General features: G+C 40.5%; 6 protein-coding genes across 6 annotated transcripts in view; 2 read left to right on the top strand and 4 right to left on the bottom strand.

Moving 5' to 3' along the window:
• Positions 1 to 25,301, top strand: part of LOC6580355 (probable serine/threonine-protein kinase DDB_G0267686) — a 99,200-nt gene that overhangs the window by 33,699 nt on the left and 40,200 nt on the right. The gene's annotated exons all lie outside the window — the stretch shown is intronic.
• LOC6580366 lies at positions 13,938 to 15,133 on the top strand. The gene has a single exon (XM_002006177.4). The coding sequence runs from the start codon at positions 14,076 to 14,078 to the stop codon at positions 14,967 to 14,969; it is 894 nt and encodes a 297-aa protein (XP_002006213.1). The 5' UTR covers positions 13,938 to 14,075; the 3' UTR covers positions 14,970 to 15,133.
• Positions 17,033 to 18,245, bottom strand: LOC6580364. The gene has a single exon (XM_044011289.1). It carries the CDS (start codon positions 18,230 to 18,232, stop codon positions 17,258 to 17,260), a length of 975 nt encoding a protein of 324 aa, XP_043867224.1. The 5' UTR covers positions 18,233 to 18,245; the 3' UTR covers positions 17,033 to 17,257.
• Positions 18,245 to 19,457, bottom strand: LOC122757805. The gene has a single exon (XM_044011288.1). It carries the CDS (start codon positions 19,043 to 19,045, stop codon positions 18,251 to 18,253), a length of 795 nt encoding a protein of 264 aa, XP_043867223.1. The 5' UTR covers positions 19,046 to 19,457; the 3' UTR covers positions 18,245 to 18,250.
• On the bottom strand, positions 19,698 to 20,995 carry LOC6580362. The gene has a single exon (XM_002006173.4). It carries the CDS (start codon positions 20,800 to 20,802, stop codon positions 19,984 to 19,986), a length of 819 nt encoding a protein of 272 aa, XP_002006209.1. The 5' UTR covers positions 20,803 to 20,995; the 3' UTR covers positions 19,698 to 19,983.
• LOC6580359 lies at positions 22,017 to 24,620 on the bottom strand. Its single transcript, XM_002006170.4, has one exon. The coding sequence runs from the start codon at positions 24,457 to 24,459 to the stop codon at positions 23,707 to 23,709; it is 753 nt and encodes a 250-aa protein (XP_002006206.1). The 5' UTR covers positions 24,460 to 24,620; the 3' UTR covers positions 22,017 to 23,706.

Here is a 25,301-nt window from a genome sequence, read left to right as displayed (position 1 = left end):
TAAAGTCTAAAAGTCGCTAATTACAAGTTGCTCCAGCTAACATTGCTAACATACTGTGTTCACACTCACACGATGCCGACGACGACGACGACTGACACTCATATTCATACTCCGACTCGCACTCTGATTCGAACTCGCTCACACGGCGCACATGTTGCGCATGTGCAATGAGGATGCCTGACAGGCGGTTGGCTACGTGTGTGCCAAGCGGATTTACTGCCCAGCCTGGTGGGTGTGCAAATGTGTATGTGTGTGTGTGTGTGTGTGTGTGTGTGTGTGTGTATATGCTTTCGCATTCACATCTGCAACGTCATCATCACGATGATCGGCAAGAGCAGAACAGCAACTGGCAACCGGTTTCTGCATTTACTTTAAATGCTGCAAATATTTAAAGCGGGATTATCCACAAGCGAACCGGAGGCCTGGCCTGGTTCTGGGCCCAGTTCTGGGGCTTGTGCTGGCTCAGCCACCTCTGGCTCTACAGCTCCCCCTCCCGCTCTCTATCGCTCTCTCTCTGTCTTGCTCTCTGCATGGCATGTAAATCGGTTGTAATTAGTTAAGAGTCACTACGCGTCAACGTTTAAAAGGAGCAGACAATAATTGCTTATTAAAAAGAATGTTTTCAGCAACAATTTTTATGACCGCCAAGCAGCGCGAAAATTGACTGCAAATGAGCCGAGCGAACATGATGAAAAAGTCAACTGGGCTAATAACTTTGAAGTGGCCAAAGAAAAAAGAGGAAATATTTTGCACCTGATTGCCAGAGATAAAATATAGAAATATATATATTTACTGTTATATATACCAAAGAGTATTACTTTTTGATACTCCACATAATTAAGATTGACTGGAATAAGTTATGATTTTTAAAATTTTAAAATATACTAATTTTGTTTGCCCTTTTTAAAATTTTTAATATTTAAAGAGCAAAAGTACTAAAAAATCAATTTTGTTTAATATAATATATTAAATATTATATTTATATTTTGATGTTATTTTGAAACATTTTTTAAATTTTTAAATAAAACTAAAAAAGACAGACTTTTTTTTATAGTTTTTCATATGATATCACTAATTTAACAATTTTTCTAATCTAATCATACAAAAAATTCAAATTAAAAAGTCAGTGTCTATTTTTTGATATAAATTATACAATAATTACTCAAATATAAAAAAGAAATATATAATATTTACATGAATGTAAATATACAGATATTTATATATTTAAATATAAACATTTTTTTTTTTTTTTTAAATCTTATGAGAAGTAATTTAATTGTTAATCTGATATGTTACCCCAATTTGATTTTTATTCAATCGCATTCAGTAATTAATTCATATCGATCTCTGTGAGCTTTCGACAAGTCTAGTTTTATCAATTTCTGTTTAGTTATCTGGATGAAAATTAATTAATCTACGCTTACACATCCTCTCCGGCTGCATCCTCGTCTGCTTCGTGGTCAGTTTGGCGAGTTTGCATGGCTGCAGCAGGTTCCCAGCTTAAGTCCCACATTCGACACGCCTTCGCCTTCGCCTTCGTCGTCGCTTTCACATGGCTGACATTTGACAGGCTCTTCGGCTGGCCCCAAAAACTCGGTATTTATGTGGATAATGTCCCGGCCGCCGGTCTTGAGTGTTGGTGTAAGTCGCTGCCAAGACAAGACCCAAATTCCATGCGGACAATTTGTGGTTTTCTTTATTATTTTTTGTTGTATTAATTCAAAATTAATTGCAAATAAATTACAAAGCAATTTGTGTGTCGGCCAGTTGTTGTTGTTGTTGTTGTTGACGGAGTATTGTGGCTGTAGCTCTTTGTTGTTGTTGTTACTGTTGCTGTTGCTGTTGCGGTTACTCCGTCAGCTGCATGCAACTTGAAATTGGCAGCGCATTTAATTATAAATTAATTATAATGCAAGTCGTACTTATGCACGTCCACGTAATGCCAATAATCATCAGGCGCTGCATTTAGGGGCGATATTATATGGCAAGTTGATTTTGTGTCTTGTCTCGCTCTCTCTCTCTCTCTCTCTCTCTCTTTCGGTCTGTCTCTTGACGTTGAGCTCATTTTTCATTTTACATTTTTACAAACCCTGTAACCCGCCAGCAGCCAACACCTCCTCACAATGGACAACGGGCCTTGACGTGCCTTAATTTCATTTTAGTTAAGCAAGCAAAAAAGCAACAACCACAACAACAACAACAACAACAACAAATGGCAAATGGCAAATTGTCTGCCTCTTAATTATGGTGGATATTAAAAATTTATTAACAATCTTGCTGACGTTGTTCACATTTTTGCAGTTGTTGACGTAGTTTGTTTGCTGTTGCTGCGCTGAGGCGCCACCTGGCGTTGGCTAGCGGAAGTTGAAGCTATTAAAGTAGAAACCCAAATGAAACATTTGGCTCTTCAAAACTATAAGAATGGAATGAGCTACTACAGACTCTGCTGCTTCTTCTGCGTGGGAGTTTCGGCACATTGTGAATCACTATGAATCACTTTGAGTTGCCCTAGAACACTGACCTATGCTTAGTCATTTAGCGAGTGTCCACAGTGTTGCCAAAAAAGCAACTAATTGAATGTGACGCTGACATTTGTAGAAGCCTTTCAAACTGTAGCAATCTTCGTCTTTGATTCGTTATCTGAGCAGAGCTAAGCCAACAGCTGGCCTAATGATTTGTAGGCAACGAAACGAATGCAGTCAGTCGGTCGGTCAGTCGGTCCATCGGCTGGGTCCGGCTAAATACGTGTACTTAATAAAGCATAAAGAGCAGCACATAATCATTAAGGCCTGCGCGACAAGCTCGAGCGGTGGAAATCAAGGCAACAATACCTAGACCCGCCGGCCATATGAGACGGCGTCTTGATGCTCAGATCGAAAGCGAGCCGGGGCGAGGAAGCGGGAAGCGGGAAGCGACTATGCAATGAGCGTGCGCGCATTAAAATAAATTTAATATTGGCTAGCAAAGCCGGTTGCAAGTTCCCAGTTCCCCGTTGCCAGTTGCCAGTTGCCGGTTGCAAGTTGTGAGCTGCGCATGCGCCACGTTTTGAGCCTGAACTTGGCGGGCCTCTCATAATTTGCAACCGAGTGGCAGATTGCCAGAGCGCAGCAGCGACGATGTTGGCTCAACTTTGCTACACTCAATTAAATGCCCCACGGCATGTGAGAGTGTATGAGTGTGCCTGTGTGTGCCTGTGTGTGTTTGTGTGAGCCAGCAATAGTTAAAGCCAAAAATAGCATTTAAACTCATTAATTTAACGCGTGATTATGACCATGTTTGAACGAGTACGACTACGAATACGACTCTGAGCTTCACTATGAGTGGCCGCTGCAGTTGCTGCGGTTGGCTTTATGCAGCTGTTGTTGTTGTTGCTGCATTGTTTTTGGGTACTTGAAAAACTCTGCCAGAAGGCAATAATATTTGTTGCTCTTGCTGTTTCTCTGTGCTTTTCATTTTGGCATTTATTTTGCGCTTCTTTTGAGCGGCGGCCTCTGGAGTCGTACGTGCCAGCACTTCGGCCAGCGCATTGATGTTTTATGCATCAGCGAGACAATTTTCCAAGAGCTAATGGATTACACTGTGAGACGACAGCTGGCAAAGGGAATGGCTTAATGAAGTTGTTGCTTAATTGAACTAACTAATTTTTCTTTTATTATAATTTATGATGATTTATTTACAGCAAATTTTCAAAATATATGTTAATTATATATCACTCGACTCAATAGCAAAATATCTGAATTTAATTTTAATATTGAACTACAAAAAGGCTGCTTCATCGAAATCTCTTTTAATTGGTCTCCTGAATATAGCTTCAAGTCCTTGTAAATACTTCAGGCAGAGCAGCGTTTAGGGTACTTACAAAGAAAGCACAGCCATTATAGAAATTTGTACTTCATTTGCTTTTAATATATGCATAGCAAAGCCAAGCAATTGCCTTTAATTTTTTCAAGTGTTGCTCGTCTGCGTCACAAATTAAATGCACATTCGTTTTGGCATAAGGTAAAACCCACAACTGCAACAACAACAACAACAACTGCAACACAAACCCACAAACGGCGACTAAACATAAAAAAGATGCCACAATTGCGATAATTTTTCTATTTGTTAGCGCTGCGTTTTGTGGCCCCAAAAGAAATTGGCCATGAGCGAAACGAGCCTGGCTTAAGCCAGCATTAATATTTTATGTGATTATTCGTGGCCAATGAGAGGGGCGAGGGGGCGCTGGGGTGCTGGGACTTGGTCTCTCGGTCTTGGTTGTTTATTCAAGCCAGCCATGCAACAAAACAGTCCCAGCGGAGTCGAGAGAGCCAAACTTGGCGCTGCTCAGTTGGAACTCGAACTCAAACTCGAACTCGAACTCGATAATTGCAATAAAGGCGCATTCTTTGGCCATTTAGCTGGAGGCGCTAATTCGTTTATTATGAGCAGGCCAACTGGCTGGCGGAGCCGTTTTCATAGATGCACTCACAGATGGCGTACTAAATTCAGAAAAAGGAAAAAAAAAAAAAAAAAGTTAAAGAAAATGCATAATTTAGTTTTCTCTCTACCTCTGTTTGCTTAAAGAGTCTCTGCCATCTGGGTGTGGTCCATGGCCAGACAGCAAATTCACAAACAATGGCAATGCGATAGAGTAACATGTAGCTTGTGTTTGGCTTAATGACTCCAGATGGGCGTACAGCAGGAAAGCATAAGAAAGGCAGGAGGGCAATGAATAAAACGCAAAGCAACCGAAGAGAAAAGAAAAAATAAATAAATAAATAAGCAAATTTCGAAGCCAGTGGCTCTTGTGGGGGTAACTGGAATCATATTTTAGACACTCATTTCCAATGAATCTATCTAACTATCTTTGGTTGATAGCAAATAAAATTTGAATTATGAATTGCTTGTTTAAGGAAATATCTGCTATATTAAAGGAGAGTAAATCCAAACAGAACAAATAATTGACTTTGACAATTACTCGAGTGAATTGGAAATATGTTTTAAAATAAAAATATATAGAAAAATAAATAAAATAAATTAATATATTATTTTAATAAATTATTTTAACATTTTTTAATAAAAACAAAAATATTTAATATTAAATATTATTATATCATTTAAAAATTACAGATATATATATTTTTTAAATTATGAATACTATAAAAATAAATTATTAATATTAGTAATTTAATATTTATGAAGTATATAAATATTTTGATATAAAATCACATTTTAGAATTATAAATAAATTACATTTTATGTTATTTAACATAAGTATTATTAACATAATAATGATTATTAATATCATTATTTTATTACATTTTATTTCATTTAAAAATTAAAAAGTAGAAGTTTTTTAAAATTATTATAATTTTTTTGTTTTAATTTAATTCAAATGTTATTATTGATATTTATTATTAAAAATTAAAAATATATTACATTTTTATTTAAATACTATAAACTTATATAATTATATATATAAAATTAATATACAAAATATATTAAAATATTCTCATTTTATATTGTTTTTAAATCATCCTTTTTTACTTATATTCATTAAAGCAGGCTTAAAAAAAAAACCCCCATTTTGAATCCCACTAAATCTCTGGTTAGACAGATTCAGCTTGAGCAAATATCTTTTATTGAAGTAAATGCAAATATACACATATAAATATATATTTGGTGGAGTATGATTAGTATATACATATATATCCAAATAGCTACTACTCTGACCATATGCTGGCAAACATCTGTCAGCTGCCGTTGCCGTTGGTACTGTTGTTGCTGTTGTTGCTGTTGTTGCTGCTGCTGCTGCTGCAGCTGAAGCTCTATGCAACTAATTAAAACATACAATACCCAAATTAATTACTAAAACAGGTTAACTTGTGCGCAATAATAGTCATCTATCCAGTCAGTTGGCTGGGTCAACAGCGGCCACAGCCTGGCGACGTTGCTTGATGCGACGGCTGCCAATGAACCTCGTCCTCCTCGTCCTCATGTCGCCTCCTCACCGCATGCATGCATTCGCCTCCTGCTGGCTCGCTGTGGCGCCAGCGAAATTTGTTTGAATAATTATTGCAGTCAACCTTTGTGGGTTGCTCCGACCGGGTCGAGCTCATACCTCAACCCGATCGCAGCACTTCAATTGTTTTATTAGTTCGTACAATGCCGTTGGGCGAAGGGGGAGTGGGCGAACGGGTAGCGCTTGTGCAGCGCTTCAGTGTCATGTGTCTTCTATTCAAATATTCTGCTCTATGTATGTATATATTTTCACTAATAACTATTTTACCTTAGCGACATGTGTCGGTTCAGTCCCAAAAAGCCAACCCATCAGACCATCAGCCAGACTAATTTCTCAGTTATCCTTGGGCGAAAAGTTTGGCTTGTTTACTCTGACACTGCGCATATGTCAGCTGCGGCACTCATAATTTATTGAAGCACATAAATTTCACTTAATTGGCATTGACAACCATAAAAGAACAACAACAACAACAACAACAGCCATAGCAACAATATCGATGTTAGTAGCAAAATATTAAAAAGTCTTCGCTCTCATATGCACATTAGTTGCAATTAGCCCAGCGACAAATTGCATAGCAGTTCCACTCTCTTACCTACTTATTTACGGCCATTGTCAATTGATTGGCAAAAGGAACTCTATCCATCTAAATAACAATCTATTAGCACTTGCTTACTGCCGGGCATATATTATTAAAAAATATAAAAAGCTGAGCTCGGGGTTTAATTTAGAATTCTTGCTTGCTTTCCACAGAGCGCAAAACTAGGTGAATTAAAGTTTCTTAGTTAAATAAATAATTATAATTACTGGCTTTTCTTTATATAGTCAATCAAGTGGTTAGTTCGTTTTTGGAGTTATGTAACTCCAACTTATGTAACTTGTAAAGACAATATACATTTATTTTATATTATTTTTTTTTTTTTAGAAATTTTCTAATATATATATACTAATTAAATTATTCTAAAAAGTTAAATATCTTACATACGTATATTAAGTTACAACCTTTTCTTAAATAAAAAAAAAAAAAACGTTGCTTCCTTTTGGTATTTTTAAAAATTTAATAAAATATATAGTATTTTCTTCAAAGATTAATAAAATATCTTTTAAATTATTTATTAGTTCATAAAATATAAATATTTTTAATTATTCAAATAATAAGCCATACCTTTTGTTAAGTCTTAATAAGATTTTAATTTAACTTTTTTTGTATTTTTTTGGTATTTTTTGGTATTTCTTTTGCCACTTTTCCATCATTAAATGTATTACAATACATAAATAAAAATTTTAATATATAATACATATTTTATATTAAAAATGCAGAAAATACTCTACTTGATACAACAACAACAAAAAAATAATAATAATAAAATAAAACAAATAAAAATAAATAAAAAATAATAATAATAATAATTTTGTATATCATTGTGTATATTATTCCAAATTAATTGCTAAGTACTATAAACATTATTCCTAGAATCAGAATTTCTTCACATACTTCACATGTATTCCCTTAATTGAAAAATTGTTTAATGAATTTATTCTTCATAATTTCCTTCGTCTACCGACTAACTTTTAATTCCAACTACTTAGAGCTTTTATTAACGCAGCTAATCCGACAGTTCAAAGTCTTGCTGCACCCTGACTTGCTTATTAGCTGGCTGCCTGCTGGAACTGAAGCTCCAGCTATTGCAGGACTCGTTGCTCCGTCGCTCCGTTGTCCCGCACTGCCCTAAGCATATTTATTAACCCGTCTAAATATACTTTTAATTATGATTTCGCGTTAATAATTATGACCTAAGCAACAACAAAGCGAGCTGCGAGTTGCATTTCGCTGGCGTTGCTTTTGTTTTTATTGGTTGTTGTTGCTGTTGCTGTTGTTGTGTTATGCCTACAACTGCTGGAACAACAACTAATTGTGGCTATATCCTACAATACCCAACGGACTTGTATGCTTTAAATTAATAATTGCGCCGGAGAAAAGGAACTGGCGACTTTCAGGCGCGTCGCCACGTTTGCATGTGCTTGCAGAACGCGAGTGAAAAAATAATTAATGCACTTAATGTGTAATTATTTCAATTAAACGGACCCGAGTTAGCGTACATCAGCGGGTCCTGGCCGTACGTATCGTTCCATTCCGTTTAATTGCCCATCTGGCCGGGTCTCTGGGTGGGAGGCAGGAGGTTGCTTGCCTGGATATTAAGGTCGGCCTAATTGGCATTGCCATGGACTGGACTGAGCTTACTCCCCTCAGCTCCTCTCCTCTCTCTCTCTCTCTCTCTCTCGCGCTGTCAAGCGATCAGCGATAGAGCGTCCCCATATGGGGTACCGGCAAGAGCAAGAGAGCAGCCACATCAATCAGCCAGATCAGGCTAAATGGTATGCCGGGCGAACCGGTTTGTCTTTCTGCTGGCTAACAATTTGACTTAATTATAAAATGTCGTGCGACTGTCATTACAATAAATTTTATTTAGTCAAAGTTGTAAATTGCCAGTCGAACCAAAAGCCGATGTTGGACAAAAATGTCTTTTTGGGTCTGCCCCTAATCGCAATATATAAATTAATGTGGACGCGCGCAATCGCCAATATTATGTTGCCAGACACTCAACACCTGGCAACATCGCAACATGTTGCCGAAGTGTGAATGCAAATGCCTCAGCAGCTGATTAGAGCTGGCCATGTGAGCGAGCGAGCGTGAGAGAATGTCGTGGCCTTGCAAGCATTTGGTAATTGTAAGTTGAAATTATCTAAATGCTTTCGACTTGCAATTAACAATAATTATATATTTTATATTTTATTTAAATTAAATTAAATTATATTGGTAAGCTTTTGTTACGAATAAGTTAAATAAAAAAATTTGATTCATTATTGAAATTATCTTAATGCACCTGCAATTAACAATAATTATATATTTTACATTTTATTTAAATTAAAATAAATTATTTTAGTACAAAGTTAAATTTAAAAAAATGGTTTAATATTAATATTTAATATTATAATAAATCTCACATACTTTATGTAAATTAAATTAAATTTTGCGAGTAAACTTTTGGCACTTAAAAATTAATTAAAGTATTTATATTTTTATTACTAATTTTTTTTTTTATATATTTTTATTTTCTATTTATAGTATAAATATTTATTTTATAAATAAAAAATAAAAATATGTTAAAAAGAAAATGTAATATAAATATGTAATGTAATAGAAATATTGGTATAAATTTTATACAAATATTGGCCTTTCCTTATGCTCTCTGTTCACGCAGCCAGCTCTAGCTTTGCTTCGCATCATTCCAGCTAATCGCTTAGCAACATGTTGCTGCAACAGCATTTAATTGTTGCCTAGCCTGGCAGCTATTGGTGCAGCAGCTTATTCTCCTTCGTTTATTTTTCTCATTTTTGCCTGCAATTATTGTGCGATTAGAAAGTTTGCCGCTGCCTCATATTAATATACAAATGCCGCCTCAAAAAATGTCCACACACATGCATATGCATGTACATACATATGTACATGTATGCATATATTTTGCATGTGGAAATGACGTTGCTGCTGCTTTCCAAGTGGGCTAATGGCATATTTATTTATCACCGCCATTTGTTGCGACTTTCCAAGCGTGCCGCACTCACGTGCTTGGTAGGTTCTGCCCATTTCGTACTCATTATTATAGAGTCCTATGCTCTCTTTCTCTCTCGCCACAGCGCTGCGTTGTACCAGGCGCACAGCGAACGCCAGTCGAGCATCGGGTGTAGCCGGGCCACTCGCATGAAGCGCTCATGCTGAGAGTAGGCATAAATACATACATACATGTATATGGATATGTGTGTGTGTGTGTGTATAATTTGTACTTTGGCAATTCTTGGCGGCCAAGAAAATTCCCATAGGCGCATGTATGCGTGCGTGTGCGTAAGGTTGTGAGTGTGTTTTGTGTGTGTGTGTGAGTGAGTGGGTGGGCGTGTGGGCTGACTCGCAGCTGCTTACCTAAGGCCACGGTTGAAGTTGCTTTGGTGCTGAGCAGCAGAACCAAGAACACTCTTGTAAACTCTTCAACTTTGTCTCTTATCTAATACGATTTTCTTAGCAACAATTTACAATGTTGTGCAACATTTTATTTAGAATATGTTACTTAATTTAGCAAAATAATATTTTAGATAACCTTTTACACTTGTAAATATTAGAAAATGATTTCATATATTCAAAATATATATTAAAATGTCTATATTTATAAAACCCTAACTTTATTTACATGAGTTCCATATAACAAAGAATTTACTCCTTTTTTTATTCCACGTTGATTTAAAAATAAAACTAAATTCAAAATGAGCACTGGTTTATACGAAGAATTTAAAAAGCATATTTTAGCAACCGTAAGATGGAAAATTATTAAATTAATATTTTTAAACACATACATACATTCGGCAACATAAAATTGTCAAAATAATTATTGGACAACATTTAGAATATGGTGCAAAATATTATTTTATTATTATTATTATTTTTTTTTTTTTAATAATACGATATATTTCTTATATATATAAGAAAACTCTTTAATATATTCTTAATATATTTCCTTATATTTATTTGTCTAGTCCTGCAACATTAAATAAAAAGACTTTGCTTTCATTCCACAAATACTTTTCTACAACAATCACTCAAATAGAATAGAAAATGTTAGCATGAGATGTACATGCTTGCCGGCAAATCTTCACACTCGCACGGAAAAACATTCACACCTCTTGTCTGCCTGAGACTGGACATATTCAATTTGATTATGTTATGTCCGGCAGCTATTTTAGATTTGATTTTCGCTCAGCTCTCTCACTCATGCTCTCTGCTGCACTGCTTGTCGCCTCGAGTATTTTTCATATTTTAATTTAAATTAGTGGAGTGGGAGAGAGAGAAGGGCAACTGGCACTCGCATGCTCATAGAGATGCTAGCACTCGGCAGCAGACAGCGCTGATGTGACTAACTCAGACTGCGCCTCCTGCTCTTGCTTCATCGTGGGCAACTCATTCTGCGCTTAGCGCGCTGATGTATGCTAATGAGCCGCATTGTGCCGGGTCCGGGGAGTCGAGTCCCTCTGACTGGCGGGCCGGTCCATAAATATGCATAATGCAATTAACAACCAAATGTAATTGCGAGCAAGAAATAAAACAGAAAAACTGAAAAAAAAGGAAACGAAATGCAGAGAGAGAAAAAAAGCAAAAATTGCACAAAATAAAGTAGAAATCCAGTGACAAACCACCCGCCAACGACAGTGACAGTGACAGTGACTGGCTGCAACACAGTGACTGCGATTCGTCAGCTGTCGCCTCCTGCTGCTGCGACTGCTGCTGCTGCTGCTACTGTGACTGGATGAAGTTGCATTTTTTGCATGTGCTGTACAACTTTCCAGGCTCTTAACCTGTTCCAGCGCACATTTTAATTAGGCTATTAAACAATTGCAGAACGCATGTTAGCTGCCTTTCCGAAACGCTCACCCCCGCTTCCAGCCAGCCGGGCAAACCAGTTTTGGCCACTTGGCTCACAGTTCCGTCTCAAATGGTTGCGAATCTGTGCCAAATTTCGCATAGGAAAATACGACAACAATTCACAGTCAAAAAAGAAAAACAAATATACGATAAACCGTTGCGTGCCTAAGCCTGGCCAACAGCTTGAGATTTCTGTCCACGTCGCAGTTGTCTCAGTCCTTGTCTCTGTCCCAGAGTCTGTCTCCGGCTGTCTGCAAGCCTTTTTGGCCCGTTCGCTTAGGCTGATTGGGCGCGCGCGCGCGCGCTTTTAGCCATGTTTTGCATTTCTCTGCCAGACTTTGGCTCTTTCTCGGCTGCGTAATAAAATGTATTTTAATTTGGCTAAATGTTCAATTAAATCGCAACATGCGCGGTTTGTTGTTGTTACTCACATGTCGATGCGTAGAATGCCTACGGACAAGAAGCGGACAATATGGCCGACAATCCATGTATCAATTATCGTTGATAGTTCGATAAGGTATCGATGCGTAAAGTCGATACATTTTCGATTCGATTTGCATTTATAAATGACATATTTTTTTTTTAATTTCCTCTCAATTTAGCCTGATCAAATAGAATTCGCAAGTCTTGCAGAGTGGATCTGGGTTTTCCATACAACTTTTGAATTTATGGCATTTCACCCACAGTGCTTTGGTCGTGTTTCAGTTCTCCTCAAAATTTTGACAATTCATTGAAATTAACACGAAATTATTATTATTATTTTTTGGCTGGAACGAAAGTACACGGAAATTCAGTTTAATTTGTGTCAATCAAGCAAGTGCACTCATACACTCTGTGTTCACGCACACATTTAAAGAGACAAATTTATACAATCTCGTTGAGGGTCCTCCAAATCTTCAGTCATTCGTTGTGTAACTAGAAGCTGGCATTCAAACGATTCAACGGTCTAACATCAAGTTTCAATGGCCGCCACCCCCATATTGGCAACAATCTGTGCGGAGCGCTTGACCAAGTTTCTGACACGCTACTCGAGGGTGCAGACTGGCACTTTGCGCTGCAGCTATCCAGTGGTGGCAGTCAAGCCCAAGATCCCGCCACCACCGCCGGCTCGAGTGCCGCCAGTGGAGCGCAAGTACTCGCTGTGGCAGTCGTCGGAGCAGCAGCAGCAGCAGCATCAGCAGTGTAAGACGCCCCTACTCAACCGATCCAAGGGCTTCGATCAGATCAACTTCGCCCAACGCCGGAGCAATGCCCTGCAAATCCGCGAAGCGGTCTTACCCGGCGTCGGTCGAGCCCGGCAAGGACCGATTTTGTCGAGTGCTACGCGCAGATCCATAGCTGATTGCATTGGGCTGAGGACGGCGCAAAGCCCACTTGAATTATGTGCCCAAGGTCAGCCGGTGCAGGGCCAATCTGTGGCCCAAACGAAGGCCCGCTACCAGGCCCTAGCCAACTACGCCAATAGTCTACTCAATTCGAAGTCAAAGTCGAAATCGCAAATACAAGCAAACTTTTAATTGTGTCGTACGAGTTAGTTACGTTATTGTAGTCCGGCAGCGTGAATCTTCTTCCACCTTCGGCTGTAGTCGCATCACAAACTTATTTATTTCATTGTGGATAAACAACAGTCGACTGTGGTAGAAGGATCCCGCTGCCAAATATTTAAAGAAATTAAAATAAAAATAAAAATAAATAAATAAACAAGCAAGAAATCTGTAATTGAGACTGCTCGCTGTTAGATGCCCTCAACCCTGCAGAGAGTTGATATTCCAAGCACTTCTCTTATACATACATAGCCATGCAGCCTCACAGGCATATGCAGGCGCTCTGCTAACTGCGCAGCTAGCAGCGACTGCGCTTGCGCTGCAGTGTAGGTGATATTACGAAAACTTATTTCACTTCTATAGTGGGACTGTCTCCTTTAAACTCTCTGAGTCTGAAAATAATTTTTAAAAATGTGTGATTTTCTAAACACAAGGAAATACTTGAAGTACTTGTGTTTTTTTTTTCCAAATTTTTGGCGAAGGGGGCGTGGTATCCAAAATCTTTAAATCACATAATCTGTGTATTTGTCACATGCATCTACACCGTGAATGTGAAGACTGTAGATCTAAAAGTATAGAAAACTACTTTAAAAAAATAAATAAAATAATCGATTGTCATCGATAAAAACGGAATGGGTGGAGTTATCGATAAAATATCATATAGACGTACTGCTTATAGTGCACACAAGTCCACATGTAAAATTTCAAGACTCTAGCTCTAACATTTTCTGAGATACGGACAGACGGACGAACAAATAAATAGACGGACCTGGCTAGATCAACTCAGCTGACGATATATCATTTATGATGTCTACCACGCCTCCTCCTGCCTGTTACATAAGCTTTCACAAGAACAATATGCCCTGCTTTCCCATTTTGAATGGTAACAAAAAACTTAATCGAATACACCTAAGCATTGCTTTTCAGTTACCCTGACTCAAGTAGGCGCTCCGTAGGGCATTTAAAGAACATTTTCGACAAAGTTGTTTGACTCACATTATTCAAAATTCCAAATGAAATTTTAAATCAGTTCTTTTATTTTATTCGACGGCTCTAAATTATCACCATGCTTAGGAAACTGGTCCTAGGCTCACCCAGGCCATTAGGGACGATCCATGCGCCGAATGCAAAGCTGCACAGCACAAGTCACTTGGCCAAGAAAAAAGACAATAGCCGATCAAGTGACTCCAAGACGCCTAGGAAAGATAAATGCGAAAAGCTTCAAGAGCCCATATGTTGCCCCAAGAAGCATCCCTGTAGCGATGAGACCTGTCAGTCGGAGACGCGCTATCCCGTCAGAGTGCACCGGAAGTCGTTTTACGAGGCGACCGATCGGATTGCCCAGAACAACAGAATAAAAAATAAGACCGATCAGCTCCAGTCCATGTGGGAGGATGCGGTCAATCCCACCAAGGAGCAGCTAGCGCTGTGGACCTATCCGCCCGAGTGCTGTCCAAAGTGTCCGCATACCCCGTTCGATGTGCTCTACTACCGGCCGTCAAACAAGTGCCGCCAATACCAGCGCACCTGGTGGGAATGCTGTCCCAAAATGGTGCCCAAGCGGGTCTGCTGCTGGTGCGATGCTATACCGCCCGAGAACCACATCCGCAGTCCTCCCAGTTCTTCTTCGACCGGCGTGTGCTCCACAGATCACAAAAAGTCGCGCCTCGACTGCTCCAACGAAAAAGCTCTGGGCTGCCCGCGAGTGCAGCTACCCGGCTGCAGAGCAGCGCGCGTTCCTCCGACCTGCGACATAGTGCGACGTCCGAAGGTCTGTGACAAGCCCAAGTGTCCCTATCCCAGCTATTCGGAGTGCAGGCAATTGGATCCGGCTGATATACCCCAACGTCCCGCAGAATGCCGTTGCCTTAAACTGTTCTCAACGTGCGATGCCCATCGCGCTGATATCAGAAGAGATGCGATTCAATCCAAATTTTGCGAATGCCCCACCTGCAAATAGACCAAATCCATTTCAACTACAGTGCATAATTTAGATGCATATGTAAAAGATGCAATATAGTTACAATGGACTTGCTCTATTGGCAAGTCCAAAGGTGCTCACATGTATGATCTAGAATGTGTATATGAGTTTACAAAATACATATTTGATCTGATTTGAAACTACTTTTGCTCGTATGCTTGATATTTCTTTTATATATGAGGTCTGTTTAGAAAGTATTGCGACTCTTGTCGACTCTACTCCTCGTTTTCTTTGTAATCTTGATCAGCTTCTGCTTTGAGGCTCTCTTCTCATTCATCGTAGCGTCGTTCTTTTAAGGGTCTCTCTAGTGCCGCGTAAATTTTTTGACAGATCTCGTAATATACTGGGCTTTTTATTGGTTACTAAAGAAAGTCTTATAGGCAGAGCCCTCATTTATCGGTGGATAGAAAAGATTTTCCAATGCCTTCCTATAATCATATCTTATCAGCCTTTAAAAAAAACATGATGTTGACATTCAGTACATGTCAAATCGAAGCAGCCTCTGTCGGTTGAGTGTGTTCCATCAGGAATGTGTGATTGATATATTATAATATAAGTTGGCACATTTTTCAATAATTCTTTTTTGGGGCAATTTCCAAATTTCCGTTACCTAAATTATCAATATAAGACATAAAGAAGCGGCCGCTGCGATGTCCCGCTTACCTGGGATAGCTCATTGCTTACACAGTATAAGTCGCTGCAGCCTGGCCTCATCGTCGTGGATGCCCATCCTATGGTGCTCCGCCGCCGAGCACACCCGAGCACGAGATGGAGGAGTATGTAACGCCGATAGCAGAATGAATTGCCAGGGACAACATAATGAGATCGGATCAACGAGGTACACGTCCAGTTCCAATGAAATACCAAATAAATCGAGTGAACGGAATGTCAATGATGCATGTCGGAGCTTCAGCAGCGGCGATCTGAATGCTGAATTGGGTCAACCAAGCAAAAGAGACTTCGCGACAAACTATGATGAGGTGGCGGAGGCAAGTGCAGTGCAGGACTTGCAGGCTGTCCAAAACGAGCTGATTAACGCCGAGGACAGTGAGGAAGAGCTGGAAACCGAGCTAGCACGACGGATCGAGTCCATAATTAAGCGCTGCGATAGTGCAGATGGCGAAAAGACAACCCTGGGTCGATTGGTAGGCGTCGAATTCGATGAGCAACCCAAAGTGAATTTAAATTTCGGTTTTAAGGCCGATTTCGACAAGTTCGAATTTCACGATGAGGGAAATTCCATTTTACTTGCCCAGAATAATGAAGGAAACGATGTCGAGGCATTAGCTAACACTGACGACAGTCAGCAGCTCGGAAAAATCGTCAACAGCGAGGTAAATACCGCATCTATGGACAAGCGAATCACGATGTACGACGAAAGCCCGTTTATGGACATCAATGATCCCTCCTCGGATCTTACCGCCCAACTACCGAAGAGCAGCAATGAGTTCACCGAGGCGTCGCGTCGAATTGGCGAACTTCATGCTGCCATGCTCAAGGTTGTGAATCATAGCGAGAGCTTAAAGCATTTGTCCAAAGAGTTCAAGACTCTGTCTCTTGCCAAAAGCGAAGATTTAAATCGGCTAGACAACTCCAAGCCGATTCAGCGAATCAATATTGAGGATGACTTTATACCAGCCTATAAGCCCTTCAAGACTATCGAGGTGCCTGTAGCGGGTGCCGAGTCGAATGAGACGCCCGAAGCAACCGATGAGGAGCCAAACATGTCGATGGTCAAGATTGACAGTGATGCGAAACCAGATGTGAGAGCTGAGAGGGCTGACAACAGCGAGAGAGCCGAGAACATCGAGACCACTGAGACCAATGAGAGCGCTGTTAACAAATCTGGCAAAACTGTCATCGACACGAACATGAATGATCCGCAGTCGAAGCAAATAATGCGATATGCACTGCTGCGCGCACTTCAGAGACTGGAGGACGGCACTGGGTATTTTTCAGCTAAAATTATTATCACAGATCCCTAAAATATGATATCAATACACGAAACGATTCGATTTTTTTTTAGATTGTCTTTTTTAATATTTTTTTTTTATTAAAATTGACATCCAGAAAAGCAATAAATATTCACCGTTGCAATTTGCGAATATATCGTAATATCAGTAGAGACAGTAGAGACTCTCGACTTAGGAATTAGGGCTAGCATAGGCTGGGCTCGTCCGCTAATTGACAGCCATGTCCAGGATCAGTAGTGTTGTCAGGCCATGCGGACTGAGTTCATACATGGATCCTGGTCATAGCTGCCGGCACTAACAGTAAGAGCCCTTTAGGCTGTAGGTATCGCGTCTGATTTGCAGCCGAATGCCCTCGCACATTGACCAGTTGCCCAGGGGGCACTCAATAGAGCGTCGAGCTCTGGCCACTCGGTACATGTCCGAGAAGCAGGGATGGGGCGCTCGTAGCCTCGTACAGTGCTCCCTTTTTCTGGTGGGACGACAGTCCACGGTGCAGCGCGCCGGCTTGCAGCAGGGCCAGTGGATCTTGCAGCACTTCGAGGCCGGGTCAATTACGGCGTTCTCGCAGATGTGGCGCATGCGCGAATAGTCGAATCTGCAGGTCACGAGGGGGCAGGGCTCTTTGACACGCTTCAGCACCTCTGGCGGCTGAATGCCATCCAGGCAGCACACCTTCTTTAGGCGTTCCTTCACTGGCGGACATTCGCTCCAGGTGCGCTGATATATTCGGGTCTTGTCCGACGGCTCGTAGTAGATGGCATCGAAGCGGGGAAAGCGGCCTTTGCAGTTGGAGCGCGCGGGACCGAAGTGTGGCTCCCACATGGACCGAAACGGCGGTTTCTCCACATGCTGTTCCCGGATGCGCTTATTCCAGAGGCAGGGCTGGGCCGGACAGGGCGCCTTGGCCGCCAAGCGTGAGACACAGCAGGGCACCTCGAGCAGATTCTGCTGCCGCTGTCGCTGCATGTTTTTATCGAAGGGCAGCAAGTACTTGAAAACATTGCGTGCCGACTCACATGGGTCGTCGACGGCATGGCAGTCCCGATCCTGGTGCTGGCAGGGCGGATCAGCGGGCGGATTCCGGCCGCCAGATAAGCAACGAAGCCTCACAAAACAGTTGCCAGCTGCTTTCAAGAAGTTTCTGTGCGGGGACAGCAGACGAAATGTTCTGAAATTTAGCTCCATGACCGAATACGAATTTTGATAATAATTACCCAGGCCTGGGCCAAGGGAAACTTTTCCGTAAAATCGAAATGGCTCTCGTCTCATAGCCCCTTGACTTGCTATTCAGCGCAAAGGGCGTGCCCGACGCTTGTACGGACAGTAGTTGACTAATGCCTTCGTGCAGCTCTTCGTCAGCTCCGAGTTGCGATGATAGAGCCGCCATATCTCGCACAGGCTGGGCACAGCCCGGCAGGCGCACTCGGTGTCACAGTAGCGCGGAGTGAAGAGCTGCTTGCACTCGGAGAAGCTGGGAAATGGCGCCATCACCTTGGCGCACTGCGATGGCGTCTTGGCCGTTTTGCACTTCAGCTCTGGCTTGGTGTGCCAGCGCGTCTCTTCGCACAGCAGCTTCATTCTGTGCGCAAATCTATCCGTCATCGAAGTCGGCCCGCTGGGCGGCTTCCGTGTGCGCCGCTCCGCTGGCACATGGTGCTCCGGCTCGGGACAGCAGATCTTTCGTGGGCGCAGCCAAATGAGCGGGCACTCGGGCCACGTGCGTTGGTATCGGCGCGTCTTGTCCGACGGCTCGTAATATCTCGCATCGTGCCTGTAGAGCTCACACTTCTCCTCAAGGGGTCGTATGATCTTCAGCAGTTGCTTGGGATATTGCTCTAAAAATAAGTGCAACGGATCCTCATGTTTGATGCAGTCGTTCGGCAGCTTGTTCGGCTTGCATCCGGTCATTTTTGCTTCAAGGCATTTCTGCGACTCGGCGTCACGAATTTTACAACATTTGCCTGGGTCGACGTCAAAGTTCTTCGAGTGGCCGTATCGTTTTGAGAAAAACACCAAACTTCTGGCCATGGCGGCACTGCTCCGCGCCAGTATTCCTGACATTAGCCTGGGGCATAAAGCCATTTTTTTGAATTTTGTACAATAATTTGTTTTGGAATGTCAAAAGAAGAATCGAATACTTAAAACTAAAAGAAAAACTGCAAGAGGGAAAAGTGGGGACTGCAGTTTCACGGACAGTTGAACGGACGGATTAAAAGATGTACGGAACAGACTAACAGAAGGATAGTGACGGAGGAACGGAATGATCGTCGCACGAATTAGTGCGAGGGAAAAACGGACAGACGGACTAAAAGCACGGAATGTCAGATGTATAGACGCAACGGAAATACGGACAGACTAATGGAAAGACGTTTGGATGAACGTACGAGCGAAACGACAGACGGATAGATGGATGGAGACACAGACGGAGTGACGAATGAACGGAATGAACGTCTGACGGTTTGGTATGAGGGAAGGACGGAACGATGCTCATCCTGATGGAACAACGAAATGACAGATTAACGGACATGAAATTGATGCAAATTGTAATATATAATCAATATATTTCATAGGGTCACGCCTCCTGCTATATGTTTTCCTTTATCCCTTGAAGTAGCATTCAAATACTTTCGGACATAATAAACGGGAACATCATAAATTAACACAATGAGCTTTGGAACTGTTTTATATTTGTACAGAAATAAAAAATAGATAAATAAAAAGAAATAAAGCGAAATGAAATTGGACAGGTCCTTTAGTAAATTTATTCATAACTAAAATCGAAAAATCGAAATATTTCATATTGTTTATCTTTTTCGACAATTCCTATGCTTGGTGCTCTAATTTAGTCACAGTACATGAATAGGCACTTTGGTGCAGGCACAAAGTATGGCTCCGCATAATTGCTTATTATTTCTTTCAAAATTTATATCGATATATATATATATATATATAATGTATGTATATACACACATATATACTATATATCTAAATTTTATAAAATTTCGCATAGGTCAGATGGCCTAAGATTTCTTGTTGCGAAAGTATTCCCAAACACTGCACATTGAAGGAGTCTTGAGGCAGTTGCATTCAACGGGTGGAGCGGTCGGCAAGGGATCTATGAGGCACTCGGAGAATGCGGGATACTTAGTTAGGCGCTTGCGACAGTCCTTTGGCTTTCTGAATCCGACAGTGCATTTCGGCGGAACACGGCCCGGCTGGCAGCCCGGCATTGTGACCCGTGGACAGGGAGAATCCTCGGTTTTCTTCAGGCATTGGACCAGACCTAGATCTGGGGCACCCAAAGTGCAGGGTTTGGCTTCGCACGCATCTTTTGGAACAAATTTCTTGAACGTGCGGCGCTCGTACTTAACTGGCTTCCATGCGCATTGCATCTTCACCTTGCGCCGCTTCATTACGCACTTGATCCATGTGCGTGGGTATTTCTTCTTGAGCTTATCGGACGGCCTGTAGTACTTCAGATCGGCACGGGGTACGTCAAATGCACAGGGATCGGCTAGACACTTCTTTCGCTCATTGACAAATGAATCAATCATAAACTCGGGATCAGTGCGGCATTTATACTCTGTCCGACGCAGAGATTGCCAGCATGGATCCTTGGATTTAAACGGGTCGGGCGGCTCAATCCTTTTCAAGTCCTCCCTTGCTGGCGATATGCGGTACGATTCCACGCAATCCTCGCACGACTCGGCACCATACAGAGTGTCAAGACCCCGCTTTGAAAAACCGATTGATGCAAATAGTTGTTGATTGAATTGCTTCGAGCATTTCTGTAGAGCAGCTAGTGTCAAGCTAGAAAAATTATTCCGTAGAGATTGCATCGTGGATCAGCCAAAATTAAAAATAAAAAATGGTCAGTAAAATGTTGTTCCAAACGTATGGCCTGAACCAAAAACCAAAAGAAAAAAAAAAAAAACTTTTGAATTTCGAATTTTACTGATCTATTTTCATTATTCCTTTTTCCGGAACGAAACTTCCTCCAGCAAACCTAATTTTCGACTAAATTTTGTGTTTCCCAACGCACGAGCATTTACTCATCTTTGTAAAGTGAAAAGCAAAGCCAGCCTAGAATTTGAGACTAGAATGTAAGATTCGACAGAGCAGCTAAACTGAAGCTGAACTATTGTAGCTGGCTCGTTCACGGGCCAAATATAGCTAATTTGCATAAGGGAAGGAGCAAATATAATAAATAAATTTTAAATATTTTTTTTTATAAAGCTAAAAATTAAGCAGCAAACATTCTCCACGCTCGAACAAAAAATTCGTCAAGAAAGCTGAAGCCGAAAAAATAAAAGAGGAGCGGACAGAATGAGTATGAATGAAAAATCTGAAGATCAAACTGAAAAGAGGTAAATCCTAGAGTTATTTACAGCTGTTGCGGCGATGAATATTACATTGGAATTATCTTTTGAAACCCATGGATATTTATTCAAAACCTCTAATACCTATACTGTTAATGGCATATGCATTACATATGTAAATACATTTTCAGTTTAATAAATTAGTATTTATCGAATTGGTTTATATAAAATATAACTATTAGATAATATCATAACAGATATTATTATCTAGTATTATCTTTTTACATTGTAAACAAAGATTTAGTTTCCTAGAATCACTTAATATAAAATACATTAGTGAAAGCTCTGGTATAATATAAAAAATACTTGCCATTATCCCAAAAGCTTATATTTAAAATTAAAAAAATGGAAAATAACATGATACGAAGACTTTTTGTATAAATATAGCTGCTTTTTATTTAATTAAAAATAATAATCAATGTGAGAATATATTAAAACTATATATTAAATGAGATTACAAGAAATTATCAAGTATTCATATAATCATTCACTGACTAAAATATATAGATAATATATTAATATGCGCATTAAAATATTTAGCTTATTAACTTGTCATAATCAGGGGAGCACATTCAAGATATTTCTGTGAATTTCTCAGATACTTGAACTTTAATCTCACATATAGCCTAGCCACACATCTGCATAAATCATAACAACTAAAACTCAAGCCAAAATCTGTTATTAATGTTGTATTTTAAACTATAAAGAAAATGTAGTGAAAGAAACCAAAATAATCTCAACTATACTGTCGACATGATATCAATTACGGAAACCCTAAAAATAATAGGCAGTGGTAGACTTGGGGACGCGTTGGCAGCGGAAGCATTCGTTCGTGGGGGTTTTCTTGAATTGGGGCTTCGGCTTTTGGGCTGTTATGGGCTGTCGGTACTCCTTCAGGGGCTTGGACTTCTTGCGCGCTGGTGTGTGCCGAAGCGGAACGTATGGCTGTATGTATTGCTTGACTTTCAGGTCCTCAAAGTCCGTCCAAGTGCGACTGTAGCAGCGATCCTTTAGGCGCATCGGCTTGTAGTGGATCAGATCTAAACGATCTCCGAGTGACGGCTTCGATCGATACTCTGACTCCGTATTGTCCGTATCGATACCCGCATCGTCTGCTACATCATTGGCCAGTTCATTGTCTCTGCGTGCCAACCAGGTGTCAGAGATAAGGCCCGAATTAAGCGAGCGTGGGCGATAAAACTGCTGATCGTATCTACAGTTGCGACTCGAATCGACCGTCGTCTCCGACTGGCGGGCCTGCTTCCGTAGCTCCCAGCAGCTATTATCAAAAAGCGTCGAATTGGCAGCCAGATGAAGGCTCCGCTTACCTAATTTCAAAATTTCATTCAATTGCTTAAACGTTTGCATTTTAGCTTTTTGAATTTTGACAACGAAAAAATTTGAATTACTCGTTTTATCTAGAAATTTGATGAAGTGTGAAAGTGTGTGGCTCGGTCAATTTTTATTTCAATGAATGAAACCCGATTCAAAACGACAAAGCAAGCTAAGGTTACTCTGTTTTAAAATTGCATCGATATCCATTAATATCGACATCAACATACATTTATCAAAAATCGATTGCTCCCAATATTTTTGCAACTTTGTTTTTGATTTATTCGTATATATTTTATATTCTTCAATATATTATTTATCGAGCTTCAGGCAGTCGCATTCGCTTGGCGACTTTGGCGGAATTTTGTTCTTTTTGCACTCGGAAAAACTGGGATAGGGAGCGCGCTTCTTCTTGCAGTCCTTGGGCTTGGGCGTGCGCTTACATGACGATTTGCCGCTGCCTTTCGAGTCGCACTTCGGTGTCTCTTTGCCACAAGAGGCATCTTTGCTGCACAGCCGGCGAGTCAGCATGCCCAGCCACAAAATGTGCCGACCGGCAGGAAATACCTGATTTTGTAGCATTTTTATTGGGAAAATTTTGAAAGATTTTTGTTTTTTTTTTTTTTCGAAAAAGATAAAAAAAATGCGAATGACAGCAGCTCGAACTTTAAAAATCAAGAAGCCTACTCTATTAGTCACGAGGGGGAAAAAAAGGTTTCTCGTTATTACTAATTATGAATAAATACGGTTGTTGTACTTATAACTATCTATATATATTTTTTCGGTAATTCAGAAATAATTTAAATTAAATTAAAAAAATAATAATAATTGCGCTTCTCAAGCTATTTCACTCTGTACTTTCCTCTGCAGTCATAACCAAAAACTCAGCCAATTATCAAATTATTCGCACCTCTCTACTCGTCAAAGGCCGTACAGTCTCGATAATGTGTTAAGCGGCAGCTCCAATTGCTTCAATGTGATAGCTGTGCTAGTCAGCTCCTCCATCTCGTTCTCTCTCTTGTTGGGTCAGTCTTAAGCTTGTCCGCATAGCTTATGCGGTGTCAATCCTCGAGCGACGCGCCGCCGCAGTACAGCCCATGCATCGCAGGTGAAGACTTTGTTCAGGCAGCCACACTCCACTGGGGGCAAGGGTATGGCCGGATCCCTAATGCATTCGGAATAGCTGGGATAGGGCGTCTTGCGCTTCTCGCAATTGCCCAGGGAGGGAAACGCCGCTTTGCACTTGGGCGGCCTGCGACCAGTCTTGCAGCACACAGACTTGATATAGACACACGCACTCTTGGCTTTATCAAGGGTTTCTGGTGGCTTTTGGGGCGTGCCACCGGTCATGGCTCCACGCGGACGGCGCTCGATTTTGGGGCGCTTCATTTTCTCATAGAGGCAAACTTTCTTCGGCTTGATCAGCAGGCGAGGACACTCGTTCCACGTTACCTGATACTTGCGCTTCAGTTTGTCGGATATGGAATAGTATTTCATATCGTAGCGCAGATCCATGGCGCAAGAGAGATCCTGGTCACAGTCCTTGATCGTCCACATTGAAACTAAAGGTGGCTGTTTCGCTGCCGGCTTGGGAACGTACGGCTCAGTGGGTTTCTGTCCACATGTGTATTCATTCAATACCAAACCACATTTCGACTCTTGAGGCTTCTCTTCACACTTATCATCTGAATAATAACGAAATGACTGATTCGCCAATTGGCAGTAGGCCAATCGAGCTACATTGTTGGATTTTCCCACTCCACATCTCTTGGTAAGTGACAGCATTTCAAAAATCGCAACAAAAATCTCTGAGTGGTACCGAAAATTTCCTCAACAAATTTGAATTTATATAAAAAAAAAAAAAAAAAAAATATAGTCCAAAATTGAAATTTATTAAAAGCCGAAAGGTTCGGAGCAGCAAGCGCCGTAGCTATGACTGTTCACATCGAAAGCCAAATGCTTTGGAAATATATTCATGCAAGGGCTTCTTCGATTGCGGTAAATCGACATAGAGTAGAAGTGCTATAGTCCAATAAAAAGATATGCCCAATCTTTAATGGTTTTTTATTTGAACATAAATAAAAGCTATTTTGATTTTTAATTCAAATGAAATTCCTGAAAATGGATAAGTTATAGCTGAGGAATTTCATGCTCAAAGCAGATGCAGATGGATAGACGGAACTTTCTTACCGATAATATACATTTTTATATGACTGTTTTTTAAGATCATGTATGATAGATGAGCATGGCGGCCGAGCATAAATTTGTAAAAAAAAAAGACTGAAAGGCTTAGCAAATATGAGAAATATTTTCAAACAAAATATTCTTCGATATGATGCCATACGATCATGAGAATCTCTAGTAAAGTCTTCTAAAAGCAAAAGAAGTTATTTTTAATCTGTGGCGTTTATTTTTTATTTTCTATTTATTTTTATTTTTATTTGGAAACACAGAAAAGTTAGCAATGGCTTTTTTGTCTTCTTATTCATCGTTTAGCACTACCAATTCTTCTTTGTTACACTCATCTTATGCATATATCCTTATGGTGCATGTAAAACGGTCTCTGGTCCTGTTTTGATTAAATTTCCATCCTTTTCAGTTCTATTGTTGATTCTCTTTTCGTTGAT

The sequence above is a fragment of the Drosophila mojavensis genome, unplaced genomic scaffold (genome assembly GCF_018153725.1).
Source record: "Drosophila mojavensis isolate 15081-1352.22 unplaced genomic scaffold, ASM1815372v1 contig_81, whole genome shotgun sequence".
Lineage (NCBI taxonomy): Eukaryota > Metazoa > Arthropoda > Insecta > Diptera > Drosophilidae > Drosophila > Drosophila mojavensis.
The sequence above is the reverse complement of the archived record's forward strand: the minus strand, read 5'-3'. Positions and strand labels throughout refer to the sequence as shown.

Bases quoted from the DNA above. Each gene is read 5' to 3' on its own strand.
- LOC6580366 (XM_002006177.4), top strand. From the start codon at position 14,076: ATGCTTAGGAAACTGGTCCTAGGCTCACCCAGGCCATTAGGGACGATC.
- LOC6580364 (XM_044011289.1), bottom strand. From the start codon at position 18,232: ATGAGACGAGAGCCATTTCGATTTTACGGAAAAGTTTCCCTTGGCCCA.
- LOC122757805 (XM_044011288.1), bottom strand. From the start codon at position 19,045: ATGGCTTTATGCCCCAGGCTAATGTCAGGAATACTGGCGCGGAGCAGT.
- LOC6580362 (XM_002006173.4), bottom strand. From the start codon at position 20,802: ATGCAATCTCTACGGAATAATTTTTCTAGCTTGACACTAGCTGCTCTA.
- LOC6580359 (XM_002006170.4), bottom strand. From the start codon at position 24,459: ATGCTGTCACTTACCAAGAGATGTGGAGTGGGAAAATCCAACAATGTA.